The 14,515-nt window shown below is 45.9% G+C and overlaps 1 protein-coding gene across 1 annotated transcript in view; it reads left to right on the forward strand.

The window, feature by feature from the left end:
• The first annotated feature begins 1,760 nt into the window (after positions 1–1,760).
• Positions 1,761–14,515, forward strand: part of RTN1 (reticulon 1) — a 124,335-nt gene continuing 111,580 nt past the window's right edge. The window contains exon 1 of the mRNA XM_054286927.1: positions 1,761–1,968. Within this exon, the coding sequence (XP_054142902.1) occupies positions 1,791–1,968 (178 nt within the window). The 5' untranslated portion in view covers positions 1,761–1,790. The remainder of the gene's footprint in view (positions 1,969–14,515) is intronic.

The following is a 14,515-nucleotide window of genomic DNA, read 5'->3' on the forward strand; positions in this document are numbered from 1 at the left end:
CCTGGTTTAGTGGAATGTGTCCCTGCCCATGGCAGTGGGTGGAACTGGATGGTCTTTGCTCTCTTAGGTTCCTTTCATCCCAAACCATTCTAGGATTCTCAGGCAGCAGCAGGATGGAGCGAGGATAAGGGCAACAATTCCCTGGGAAGATAACACAAATGGAAATCCTCAAGGATACTTTTGAGGCTTTTCATCTTGAGTTGTGGTCTTACCCTGGATTTCCTCCCCCTTTGTCTGGAAAAAGTGGAAACGTTCAGTTTTCAAGCCCAAGCAGAAGCTTGCTGTAGCTGGAGAGGGTCTGAAGCCTGCCTAGGGATGCTGACACACAGATCCCAGCTGGAGATCCACTGCTGCAACAGGCAGAGAACCAGGTGGGAATGGAATCTCCTGGCTGGGGCAATCACACTCCACTGTGTAGCTTGACCTGTCATATGACAAGAGAGAGGCTCTTCTGCAAGGCAGGGAATTCATTTCCTTGACCTGTCCATGCCAGAACTCTGTGCAATGCAGGAATGATCCCATACCCTTTACCTGAGTCCATTTCCTCACCTGTAAAAGGACAGCAAAGAAACTTGCTCCTAGTTCACCTCAGAAGTGGCACAGATTCTGTGAAAACACAGACCCTGCCCTGTGCTCTCACCTTTGCTTTGTCTCATCCTGCTGCTGCTGCTTTCACTGACAGCAAAAATCCCTCACATTTCTCATTGCCTGGTACACACATATGTGAGTTTTGTGAGGCAGTAAGCAAGGAAATATAATGGCACAACAACAAGGAAGGGAGGAAGGGAGGGAGGGAGGAAGGAAGGGAGGGAGGAAGGAAGGAAGGAAGGAAGGAAGGAAGGAAGGAAGGAAGGAAGGAAGGGAAAGAAAGAAAAAGAAAGACAGAAAGAAAGAAAGAAAGAAAGAAAGAAAGAAAGAAAGAAAGAAAGAAAGAAAGAGAAAGAGAGAGAGAAAGAGAGAAAGAGAGAAAGAAAGAAAGAAAAAGAAAGAAAGAAAGAAAGAAAGAAAGAAAGAAAGAAAGAAAGAAAGAGAGAAAGAACGAAAGAAAGAAAGAAAGAAAGAAAGAAAGAAAGAAAGAAAGAAAGAAAGAAAGAAAGAAAGGAAGAAAAGGAAAAAAAAGGCCCCCACACAGACACCTGCTGTGAGTTTATTTTGACAAGTGCCAATAAGCCGCGATCGTGTCTCCATCACGGTTGCAAATAGAGAGGAATCACCCGGGTAAACAAACCCCGGAGCAGAGCGCGGCTGCCCTGGCTGGTTTAGGGGCAGAGAGAGGAGAACCGGGCCGGTTTCAGGCTGGTCTTGCGGAGATCTCCGTGCCCCAGCGGTGCGGGAGGAGCCGGCGGCGCTCCGTGCCCGGCTGCGGCGCGGGCGGGATGCTCGGGAGTGCAGGGATGCGGAGGAGGAGGAGGAGGAGGAGGAGGAGGAGGAGGAGGGCTGCGGGAGGGGACAGGGAGGCGTGTGCCAGGGGGCTTTTCCTCCCTCACCCGCACCCGCCGATGCCTACCCTGCCGAAGCAGTTAAACGGGGGAGAGAGCAGCAGCCCGGCTGGCAGATTCCTGCCCTGTGATATGCCAGCCACAGGGTGACGCAAGGGCTGGAAGGCTCCAACTAACAAGCCATTTTCACCTGCGTAATAAGCGCTAGTGGAGATCCGGCAGCGGCGGCATCGGCGGCGGCTCCCGGTGCCCGCAGCCGGCCAGACCCCAGCGCAGCCCCAGCCCCGCGGCCTCCGCAGCCCCTCGGCGGCATCCGCAGAGCCGGAGAGCAGCGGGCGCCTCGCAGGCAGCATGTCAGCCCCGCCGGACCCGCAGGACCTGCTGCTGGCGGGCTCCGCGCTGCCCTGGGCTGCGGACGGGGCGGCCGGGGCTCCGCTGCGGGATGGAGACGGGGCTGAGCAGCGCCAGCAGCTGGGATTCGGCTCCGCCAGGGAACACCCGCCCGTTACCATGGCGACTGCATCCCCAGGTAAAAGGCGAGGGGTACCCAGGGATGCTCAACAAAGGGGCCCTGGCGGCGGCAGCGGCGGCGTCTCCTGGTTGTCTCGTTGCTGACGCTTCCTCTGTTTTCCTCCCAGCCTGGCTGCTTGGAAACATTGCTAACGAGTTCGTGAGAAAGAGAAAATAACGAGGAAATGCGGCCTTTGCAAATAGTTATTTTTGCCGATGTGGGGGAGGGGGGACGAAGGAGACAGCCAAGTTCCCTAAAGCTGTTTGCAGTTTGTTCGGCACAAGACAGCCAGATTTCAGGCAAATGTTGAAAGGCATTTGATTTCACCTGACTTGATGTGGATCTGTCCTCATTTGTCATACACCTGTTCACATCTGGAGTGACAGATCTCAATGGACTTACTTCAGCTATTCCCCATGCCCCTGGAATTCCTGCATGGCCACTTGTATTATTTCAACATGCAGCTTTTAATGGAGTGCCTATTCTGAAGTGTTGGTACATTTTGTGCATGCTTTTGGGACTTGTTCATTTATTTGTGGACTTCTTGCTTGCTGTGTTTTTCATCTTTTGAACACTGAGGTGTGTTCGACTTCAAGTGGATTCAGTTTAGGGTCTGCAGGTTCATTGATTTTCTGTTTATTTTGGGGATGTGTTCAATTTCCCTTGGTTTAGGGCTGCTTTCTTTAGTAGATGTATTAACAGCAGGTGTGTATCTGTTAATGGACCCCAGGAGGCTTCAGCTCCCCATAGCTTCTGGTAGAAATGTTTGGGGAAAAATTACTCTCTTTCATTCTTGGTGACTATTCCTTACTTTCTTTCCCACTGCTGTGTGTCAGAGAACCCAAACAGCCAGAAACCCCAGCCCTGGGGGAGCTGATGCATCCCATCTCCCTGGGATGTAGATGATTCCATTACAGAGCCTGAAGCATTAAACTTGTCTTGAGTAAGTTGAGGGTCAGGGCTCGGGACAGGGATCGATCTCTGTTATGCAATAGCTGCAGGAGCATTAGGAGCTGCGTTTTTGGGCTGAGTCCCTTCTAATCCCCTCCAGTCAATCAGCACAGAGAGTGGCTGGCCAGGAGCAGCACAGCCTGTGTGTCTGTGTGTGCTGCTCTGCTCAATCCCACACGAGTGGTTCCGTGGGGTCTCGGTGTGTGTCAGTGCCCCTGTGTGTGCTCCAGATGTGGATCTGTCCCTGCTGTCTGTCTGCGACTGAGCTCAGGGGTAAAACAGGATCCAGCACCCCTCAGCTGATGTGGGAAATGCTTCTGCTGTGTTGTAGCTCTGGGCAGGCAGCTCCTCTGCTGATGTGCTGCTCATTCGCTGAGCCGAGTGTTGGGTTGTGGAACGTGACTTTCCACTGGAGGCAGAGGCAGAGGGCTGGGAATGTCAGCATGTGTGAGTGTGTGTGAAAAGGGCAGGACTGGGGTCTCCAGTCCAGTCTGCCTCAACCATATAATGACACAAAGAAGGGAGGGAAATAATCTTGTGAGCAATTTTTTTTGTTCACTGATGGATAAAAATATGGCCATGCTGAATCTTAGCATACAGAACAAAGAGGGGTGGTCTCTTAAAAATCACCATTAAATGGATGTGTAAATCACCATTAAATGGAATCACTGTGGAACTGCTTGCAATTAATGAAGGCTTCTTCAGGCTTGACGTGGCTGTAGATTTACACTTAGAGAATGCAGAATAGACAGACAGAAATAAAAGAAAAAGAAGAAAGAAAAGATAAAAAAAGAAAGAAGAAAGAAAAAGAGATGCAAAGAAATTATTCAGCTTTTGTAATCCTCTGCAAAGGGGTTTTTAGACGTGTTTGTTTGCTTGTGTCAAACTGTGGAAAGGTGGAGGCAAAGTGAGTGATACAGATCTTTTGGTGTTTGCTGGCTGTGGACTCTCAGGCTGTCAAATCAGCAGGGCTGTAAGAGTAGTAACGTGCTTTAGACGTTTCCCATTTTGTTTTCCCTGTTCAATAAAGAGCTGTTGTGTGGCTGTGTGCGTGTCTGGCCGGCCATGGCAGGCAGAGCAGCATCCCAGGCAGTGCAGCCCTGCAGTCTCCCTGTGTTTGTGGCTGCAGCAGCTGTATTTCTGCTCCACACTACCTAGAGAGCCACGACTCCCGCCCCCTTCACCGGGGGAAGTAAATAATTTCCTTGTTCTCTCCGTGTGACTAAGTATTCATAAGTTTCTGAATAAGAAGACTGTCATGTTGTTGAATATCTGAAACTGTCAAGCTTTTCTGAAAACTCTTTATTTCTCCTGCTCAGAGAGAGGTTCCTGCCTGTTCCTAAGCCATAGGAATGGACCCAGCAGGAGATACACAGCTCCAGCTTTTTTACAACACTGCCATAATCTGCCATAAACTCAAACACTCCTGACACAATGGGCTGTCTGGGGACACTTTAGACAAGCAGCAATCCATCCAAACAGGAGTGAACTGGACAGAATAATTTTCAGGTAGCTTCCCAGCACATCCTGTATCTTCCTCCACACCTGTCAGACCGGTCTCGTTTTTTTTGGTTTTTCTTTTGGGTTTTTTTTGGTTTTTTTGTTTTGTTTTTTTTTTTTTTTTTTTTTTTTTTTTGTGAAAACCATGGTTATGCTTTCTGAGGCAAGAGCAGGGTCTGCAGTCTGGCAGATTCTCTCAGCATGAAAATAACTGAAAACAAATGGGGGGAATTTATCACAGGTTGTGCAGATATTTTTTTATACAACCTAAAAATTTGCAAACTTTCCCTGATCTTGGCTTTTGTTTTAAGTTTGAAAACCAGCCAGGGATTGTTGAAAGGTTCAGGAATATTTTCAAGCTGGCTGTGGGCCCGGCTTTGAGCCAAGCTGGCTTTGTGTCAAAACCTGGTGAGTGGCTTCTGAATGATGAAAAGCAATGGATTCCACTCCCCATTCTTTGGATCAACCAAAATCAGCAGTGATTGAGACTGCAGGAAAAAATTCCCACAAGGAGTGGAGAGCTCAGAGGCTTCTCAAGCAAAGTCGGGACAACAGGGAGCTGCAGATCCCTCATCAGCCTCTCCTCTTGCAGGGCTCCAGTGAAGATAAACTCCAGCAGCTTCTGATCAGAGATAAGGCTGCTTCTCCTGCTTTTTTTCCTTGGCCCCTGACTTTTGCTGAAAATGTCTCTCTTCCTCAAATGCATCAAAGTTTTCTTCCTTCCCAAAAATGAATTTGGTTCAGGGTGAGAGGACCTTGCAGGGCTCCAATGAAGATAAACTCCAGTAGCTGCTGATCAGAGATAAGGCTGCTTCTCTTGCTTTTTTCCTTGGCCCCTGACTTTTGCTGAAAATGTCTCTCTTCAAATGCCTCAAAGTTTTCTTCCTTCCCAAAAATGAATTTGGTTCAGGGTGAGAGGACCTTGCAGGCAGCTCTTGCAAGGACTGGTGAGGGAAGCAGTCCTGAAGGCCTGGTGAGGAATTACATGTTGGTGAAGAGAGCCCCATGTCACCCAACACACCATCTGGTCACAGATTCTGCTATTTTATTTTTATGCACCAACAGTGATTAAAAACTCCGGAGAGGAATTATTTTCCAAAAATATTACACAGGCTAACAGGCATTCCCCAGGATAAATACATATGGTTTCCTCCAGAGAAATGGCAAAAATGGTAGAATGGGCTGTACCTCCATGCTGGAGGTGTTCTTCAGGGAAAAATAGCAGGAAAAGGTCAGGAACTCATACAAATGGTGATTTTTCTGTAAGGATCTGGGAAATTTCCTGCAGCCTGGTGCCTGGGTGATAGATCAGTGGTGTTATGCCCCAATGTCCATGCAGCTGAGATCAGAGAGCTGCCAGCTCCTGCTCCCTCCAGGTCTTCAGACAGCCACAGCATCAGGACATCCCTGGCACTCCTGGCCCTTTTCCAGCTGCCTCCAAAGCCAGGTCACATTGGGGACCAGCTGCCCAAAGGAGAGGAGGCCAGTGCCACAGGGGATGGCATGAACAACTGGGACATGTCTACAGGGACACGACGGGATGGTGGGTATGGCCTGTGGGAACCCTTCTGGAGCAGCATCGAGGGGTTGGATGGGATCCCCTGACGTGCCCCAGTGGTGTGGAATTCCTGTGCTCATGGGAATAACAGCAGCCATTTGGTGTGTGCCAGTGAGGGACTCAGAGCTGCTTGGGTGAGGCAGATGAGTGGAGGAACTGCTGAGGAGCAGTGGGAGACCAAATCCCAGGAGTAGTTCATGCTTTAATAGGGGCAGATTTAACACAGAACACCATGAGGGGTATTAGCTCCCACTGCTCCATGATGAGGACAATCCCTAATGTCAGTGCTTTAAGACCATTTAAAACCCCTTTCTAATTCCTATGATTTGTAGAGGTTTGAAGGTATCTGCTGTGTACCCAGATGTTCTCACCATGAGGTACCCACCAACCCAACCCTGCAAGGGACTGCAGTGAGGTGCTCCTGCCCTGAGCCTCAGTTTGCATGGACAATGCTGCACCAGTGAATCTCAGTTTATGGTTTCTCTCCAGTTATTGGCAGCTTTGCACCTCAGCTTGAAAGAGATTTCTGATGGTTTTCAGGCAGACTGAGAGCCCCATGGTTCACCTCAGTGGAGAGAATTAGGCATGGATACAAATGCCTGCGCTGCTTGGGTTTGGCACTGACACTGTTTGGGATGTCACATCATGGACAAATGCAGCAGATTCCCCAAGACAAATGGCTCTTTGTGGCCTTCCCACCCCTTCCCAAGTGTTGCTCTAGGAAGAGGCCCCTCTCCCCAAACATCCATAGCAATGTGCTGCTCAAGGCCACCACACTGGAAAGGCCAAGACACAAACCCTAATATTTCAAGTTGCTGTAGGAAAGTCTTGATATTGTGGATTCAGTGACCTAAGCATGACACAGGGGAACCTCTGTGGGTGTTTGGAAATAATCCTGAAGTGCCAGGCAATCTTGCTGAGATTGAACCACCTGAGGCCAGATTTAGTCTCACTTTGGAAGAATATATATCCATACAATTCTACTATCAATATTTTAGTCCTTTCTGATTTAGAGAACTGAATTTAGTTTTTCCTCTGCTGTCTGGATTAGCCACTCACAACTTCTGATCTACTGCTGTGGGTGAAGGGGACAGAGATCTTTTGGTGGAGGTTCTCCCCATTCCCTGGTGTTTTCTTAGTGCAAGCAGACTTTGCAGAGGGACAGAAACAAAGCGGATTTCTTCTCGGATCTTTCTGTTCTTGTAATCCTCATGAAGCTTGAAAAAGTAGCCTAAGCTCACAGTTAGCCATCAAAAAAAAAAAAATCCTGTTGAATTACCATCCTTCATTCTCTTATGGGTAAAGTTGGAGCAATGGCTCCTGTTGGGCTTTTCCAGAAATGTTCTGCTTTTGGGGTGCTCTCAGAGGTGCCTAAAACTCCTGGCATAAAAAAAAATTGGTGCAGCAGTGCAGTTCCCAGCTCTGACAGATCAAAATGCAGCTGGTTTTTCCCTGTTCCTCACAGGGAAAAATGCAGATAGTTCTGCCTGCTTTTACTGCCACGCTGATGAATTTCCTTCAGCCTTCAGGGCTGCAACTGGGTTGAGGAAGAGGATGAGGCAGATGAAAGAGTAAAGTAGTACCAGGGAGGGTGACTCACCTGCCTTATTTTAACCTTCATCACTCAGTAATGAAATGTTTTATTTATAGATGAGGAACTGAGGGGGAGAGTTTGGGGAGGAGGGGAATGGTGTGGAGGGGAGAGGCTCTGGATGTCCCAGTTACTGCAGGTGGTGGCTTTTGTGGGTTGCAGTATTTTCTGGGCTGTGAATCTCCCCTGGGCTGGGTGGTTCATTATCTCTCACTGCTACAAGGGTCCCAGGAGGCACATCTGTCTCCTTTTTTCCTTCAGCTCTGGAAATGCCACTCAATGACACATCTTATGCCTTATTTTTACCATAAAACCTGTATTGTGCTGGAATCAGTCTGTCTGGGAACAGCAACCCCAGAAAACACCTGCATGTTGTCTCTGTTTCAATCCTCCCAGAGAAGTCTGGGCAGATCCCACAGGTCTGCTCATCATTCACACACCTTCCCAAGAGAGATCCTGGTCCAGCTGTGTGGCCTGGATTGGCCCAGGATGCTCAGGACTAGAGTCAGGCTCTGCTTTCAGTCCTGATTTCAGCCCAAATTCACACCAAGACCCAATTATTTAGTGCACAAGAGTTTTAGATCAAAAGTTCCTGAAACAACCAAGGAGTTGTGCTGCAGGTCCACATCATCAGCAGGGAATGGAATTTTTTTAATGGGTGGTTTCTTAGGAATTTCCCTCACTCTCCCTCCTTAGTAGTTGGTACACATAAAATGGGCCAAGTATGCACTGGGACTTTTCATTTTTAATGTAGCATTTATGTCTGTTCTTCATGTGCTATTCTCTTACTTCTAAATCAAGGCTGCTTTCAAAATTCTGGGGGTTTTTGTTTTTCATATGTTGTTTGTTGTTTGTTTGGTTTTTTCCAAAAGAGACGGTAGCCTCCACAAGACAAACCATGTTTCAAATAATGGAGCATTATTTGTAATTAGTTTTCTAATTTAGGACAAGCTGTAGAGTTGGCATGATTCAGCACTCAGGAGCACACCTCACAATTAGTGTTGTTTTTTAGGACATTTCTGATTTATGGTCAGTCTATTCCTCCAAGAAACCTCCTACCTTCAACAGTGAGAATAAATTCTTGGCACTCACCTGCAAGGCAAGATTTTAAATAGAGAGGACCTTAATCACCTATTTCAGCCCTCCTTGTTTCAGTGAAGTATTTAAGATTCTAATTTTATGGAACATAAGTGCATTCTTAACTGTTATTAAAATTAAGATGGTCTTAATTATATGCATAAAGATGAGCATGTTTTGTTTAATTTAGGGATAAATGAGGTAGAAGATATATCATGTATAAATTGGCTTTATTACCCATTAGACCAGACTCCTTCAGGACAGTTGCATGTGAAATGGAAGCACCTACACTTACCCATCTCATTACAGCACTGTGAAAATTAACCTTTAAAGGGATCAAAAACTTAGAATGAAAATCATAATCATGTTGCTGTCATTTATTTTGATCTGTCATGTGCTTCTAGGTGAGAACAAAAATTGTTAGAAATTACTACCTCCTTCATAAGCCTGTCACGTTCAAATATTGAGGTGTTACCTCACAAACATTGGCTTTGTGCTTTAATATTCCTTAAGAGAGGGCTTTCCCACCCTTATTTAAATAACAGCTGATAAAAGAGTTACTTGCATATTTCTTTCAGTGCTGTTATGAGTCGCCTGGCCTTGATGTAGCCTCCTGCTATCATGAGATCTGGTGTGAGGAAAGGGAGATGAGATGGTTTGGACACAATTGCCATTAAGAGCTGCAGCATTCCCAACATGTCCCTCTCTCCCATCCTGGATGCAGGGAGGTGATGGGGCAGGGAAGATGCTTTCTGCACCGGGGTGACTCTGCAGACCTGCAGAGTTCTGTCAGCTCGAGGCTTTTCTGTGCCAGTCAGGACATGAGTTATAGCTTATTTTTCAGCAGTGCTGAATTTATTAACTGCAGCTGATTTATTGCCTGTAGCTTTAAAGACATTGAAGGGACTTATTAACTGTGGCCAGTAAAAAGGAAATGCATGGGGCAGCCTTGTCAGGCTGGAAACTTTCCTGCTTCCAGTCCCTCAGGATCTTGTGCTTCTCATCTCTGAGAGGGTTTTTCCTGTCCAGATTATCAGTCCATGTCTTGGGTGCACATTTGGGTGCCCCTGGGTGAGCCCTGTGGCTGAGAAAGAGGAAACACCAAGTCTGGCCAGAGCTTTGTATCCCAAATACAGCCCTGGGTGCCATCCTTCACCCCACTGGAGCCCTCATGGACATTTCAAAGCCACAAATGCAGAAGTTACAGACCCAAATGACATCCCCAGCTTTCCCTGCACTGCATTAGTCACTGGCTGTGTGACCAAACAAAAATCCTCACCCTGGGCAGGCTCTGCAGCACAGCTGTGCACAGAAGGGCTGCAGACAGCCTGAGCCATCTGAGTTTGTGCTGATGTTCTCCTGCTCAGCCTGGGCTCCTCCACACAGATCCCAAAACACTCAGGGGCATCTATGAAAGAAATGCTGGAGGGACAGACTGAATTTAAGGGTTCTGATTGATGCCTTGTGAAAGCTGACCTGGAACAGAGGCTAGACAGAGCTAAAGAATAAATCAGGGATTTATTGAAAGGCCTCAATGGATGCACCTTGGGCAGCACAAGAGCCCAGCCAGGGCTGCACCCAAGATGAACCAAAATGGTCACAAAATGGACAACAGGTCACAGGGTCACACACTTTTATAAGTTCTGCTCCATTTGCATATTGGAGTTAATTGTCCAGTTATAGCTTTAGGTTATGAAGCCCCATCCTTCTTGTTTTTCTCTTTTCAGTCCACCGTTGTTTCTGCTCTTGGGCCTGAAATTTGGATTATTTGTCCTTGGTCCCCAGCTAGAGCAGGAATTGTTTTGTCTCCCTACTCTGTGCAGAGAGCTCACCACCCCCTAATAAGAAGCTCAGAAGTACACACTAAAACTGCAGAGAATGTCAAAAATAGAAAAGCTAAAACCTGAGCCATCATGACCAGCAAGAGATTTCTGCCATTCTGCCCCTGCTTAGGCCTAATCCATCCCCTAAGCAGGGGCCTACCCCCACACAAACCCACAAACATCATTTTGCATCTCAGGAAGGTGGGAACTCCCTCACCCCACACAGGTTTTGGTGCACATGCAACCAGCAGAGCAGCTCTGCTTGGAAATGGTTTTAATGCCGAGCTCCTGGGCAGGCAAAGGGCTGGATCCTGAGCACAGCTTAAAGGTTGTTCTAAATCTGCCAGCACCATTCAAGTGCTTACCTGTATCCAGGTCAGCTGCATCCCTCTCGCTGTGTGAGGCACCAGGGCAGGGCTGGGAGGTGAAACCTGCAGCCAGCAGAGCTGGGGATTGGTCTCTCATCTCTGCTCTCTCTATGGAACAGCATTCCATGTGCTCTGTGGGAAGGGGAATGAGTTTTCACAGCTCCCAGCTCTCCCCTGGCTGCTGGAGCACGGAGGGCTCTGCATCCCAATCAGTCTTAATTGGCTTCTTCCCTTGATGTCCTTAATGCAGGGGTAGAAGGGATGCACTTGCTGCTCATGTGCATGGGAGGTGTTTTGCATTTCGTGATGTTTTCATTGCTGTTGACTTCAGCACTGGAGCACGATGCAACACACTGGAAATGAAATGTGCACCTCAGCTGAGCTGGGAGCTGAGCTGCTCCTGCAGGTGTGGCTGGCTGATAGCAGCAGCAGGCATTTCTTATTTGCAGACTGATTTTAGTCAAACTGGAAACGTCTTCTCCCACTCCTTATGAAAGTTACAAAAATGTAAAATGCAGTTTTTTCATCCTCATCTCCAAGGATGTAGCATGTTTGTCAGTTTGCTGGGTTGGGGTTTTTTTTGGTATTTTTTCCTTTTATTACAAAGGTGTATAGCTTTGGTAAACATCATTGCAGAAATGCTCTAAACTGCAAAATTTCTGTGCACTAAATCTGAATTGAGACAGTTGCCTTTGATGTAAAGCTAACCTAAAGCTGAGGCTGATTCCTCTCTTTTGCAGCTTTTGCAGTTCTTTAAAAAAAAAACCATAATGCAGCATTTATGTAGTTGCTGAATTCTCTACTGCTCTAGCAAATTATCCCTGGAGTGGAATGTAGAATTGATTCCTCAGAATTTCCTGGTTATCCTGAAAGTCTCTGTTTATAATTTGTGATTCTCAGAGCTTAATTAGCTTGTAGAAAAGGTGTTGGACCCAAAGGTGACACTCCAAGATGATGTGTGAGAGTTAAAATCCCAGAGGAGTCACCTGCTCTGAATACATTGTTTATGGGAAAAAATAAAATAAAATAAAATAAAATAATGTTTTATTTTACCTCTGGGCAGTAGCTCTGTTTATCACTTTAACTAAGAAATCCTTATAGTTAATTGGCTGGTAAGTGACATCTTTGTTGCTTGTAAAATAGGATTTTTGTAGATTCTTAGTGGTTTAGGTGGTATCTATTTTCCCATGTAAAAACTTCTGTGAGTGTTTAATGAGGGTATGTTGCACACAGGACTGAAAAGTCAAACAAGCAATTAATTGATTGCATGGACAGATGTGGAGTCATTAAGTAAAACCTGGATTACTTTTACATGGATGAAATAGGAGCTCTGCCTATGAAAATGCATACCTACCTCTGCTGCCAGGAGAAAGGACTGAATTTCCTGAAATTTAAATTTTTTTTGAAATTTGTCATCAGACCAAAAAACCCTTCCTATGAGAGATACACAGATTAAAATAGTATTAGTGAAAATAGTGAACTATTAGAAATAAGTGCATATATTTTCAGATTATTCTCAGATCAATTCATGTTTCACCTTATTTGGCTGGCAGCATTGTTTCGAAAAGTACCTTTGCTTCCAAATATACATAAATTCCATTTCAAAAGCACTAATTCCAGCCTGCAAAGTTCTTTATTCTATTTTAGAATTGCCATGTCATGTACATTTTTTTTTCTGTAGTGTTTTTTATTTTTTTTCCCACTACCCTAAAAAATACCACTGGAAATTATGGAGGATTATCTGAGCAGTTATCGTAGTAAAAGCCAGTTGCCATTTTGGGAATATTTTCTCTTTTTTTTGCTCAAAGTCCTTTTGACATTAGCCTTTATAATTCAGTGCTGTGTCGTAGAGGTTCAGGTCAGAGCTGAGGAGACAGGCCTGGGGATTAATGCTGTGTGAAATAAATGCAATCTCCCTTCACTTTGAACGTGCTAAGCAGACCATGTATAATCCCTGGAATATTTGGTGGATCTGCCAGGCCTTGAAGATGGCATTTGTAATCTTTGTCTAGTTACATGTATTTTTACATCTTGTCCCTCCCTGTGCCATCCAACCTCTATTCAAAAGTGAGGAGAAGGGGGCTGAACAAAGAGTGAGAAGTGAACCATTCCCAGGAGGGGATTTTAGACTTTGGGCTTCTTTTTTTCCCCCCCTCTCTCTGCTGTTGCTTTTTAATGAATCGTTCTTCTAACCTACTTTAAATTGAGCTTCTAGCATGCTGGATGTTTTGCAGATGAATCACACTGTGCACTGCACTTATGCATATCTGCTGTGCAAGTACACTGTCAGCTTGTATTTGATAACCTACCAGCAAGCAGGAGCTGTTTTTTTATGGAATCTTGGGATGCTAACGGTGTTCTCCAAGTGAGAATAACGCAACCACTGTTAATAAATCAGCCCGGGTCTGGGGATGTCTCACCACTTTCACTGCACCCTTGATTAGCATTATCCTCAGAGGTATAAATTAAAGAGGAAAATATATAATCTGGGAAGCTTTCCAGCATCATCTTTGAAAATGAGAGCTCAGTGCTTTGCTGGGATTTCTTTGGTGGAGGAATGCTAATAGCAATGCTGAAGATGTGCCCTGATTGCACCCTAAAGAGTAGGAAGATGTACAGAACAGCTTATTTTTTTTTTCTTTGTCATCAAGATAATTTCTGATGTGATCTGCACTGGTGAACAATTTTCTACACGGTTCTGTGAATTGATCCCAGAAGTGCAGCTTCAGTCTCTCCATTTTCTACTACTTGTTCCCTTTGTCTGGCATCTGCACAAAACCTGGTGCATGGTTTCCCACCTCAGCCTGCAGCTGTGGGAGGGTCTGAGACACTGGCCAAAGCCTGAGCCTCACCAAAAAATGGTTTCAGGAATTTCTTCTGACTGTTCCTACAAGGTGTCACCACAGCTGGATGGTAACTCCTGACACCTCCCTCCCTGCCAAGGGAAGAAAACTGTGCTGCAGAATGTGCTGATTTGCAAAAGGAAAAAAAAAAAAAAGAAAATTCACAGGGAGGGTTTGATTTTTGCGATGTTCCAGCTGTGCTAAATGAGCAGAAAGGGGAGTTTTCAGCATATCAGCAACATCTTGGAAATGGAAATGCCACATCTTCCAGCACTTTCTGAGTTAGTTTTCCCTTTTCTTGCCCAAAATCCACTCGTCATTGACTGGAGCTAGGAGTTTGGCATGACCTGTGCTTGGAGTTTTGCTGTACAATGTCTGTGTTTCTATTTGCTTTCCTCTAGCCAGCTCTCTGCCAACATCTCCCTTTGCTTTCCAAGAGATGGTGAAAAGCACAGAAGGCAAGACAAAGCTGTTGTTCCTTAGGTTGCCTTCTGGGGAGATATAAGATACCTTTATTACTGTTTTCCTGATGGAACATCTGATCCACAGGATAGTGGAAGGTCTCACAAATAGCCCCCAGGAGCTGCATTTGAGCTCAGTCTGGGTCTGATGAGGTCTGGGCAAAACCTCTTCTCCAAAGTGGTTTTGGCTTCATCATCAGTGACTGAGTTTACAGGGCCTCTCAGGCTGAGACTCCTAAAAGTCATTCCTCTCCCCTGAAAAAATGTAGGGCAGTTATTTTTACTTAGCTCCTGAAGATAGTTAATTTTTTTCCTGCATGTTATCACTTTTAAATTAATATTGAAGATCCTTAGTTATGTTTTACAAAGGCATTCCCCCTTCCAGCTCAACAA

The sequence above is a fragment of the Melozone crissalis genome, unplaced genomic scaffold, assembly GCF_028551555.1.
Source record: "Melozone crissalis strain CALT ecotype California unplaced genomic scaffold, PUWL_Pcris_2 ptg000056l_1, whole genome shotgun sequence".
NCBI classification, from domain to species: Eukaryota; Metazoa; Chordata; class Aves; order Passeriformes; family Passerellidae; genus Melozone; species Melozone crissalis.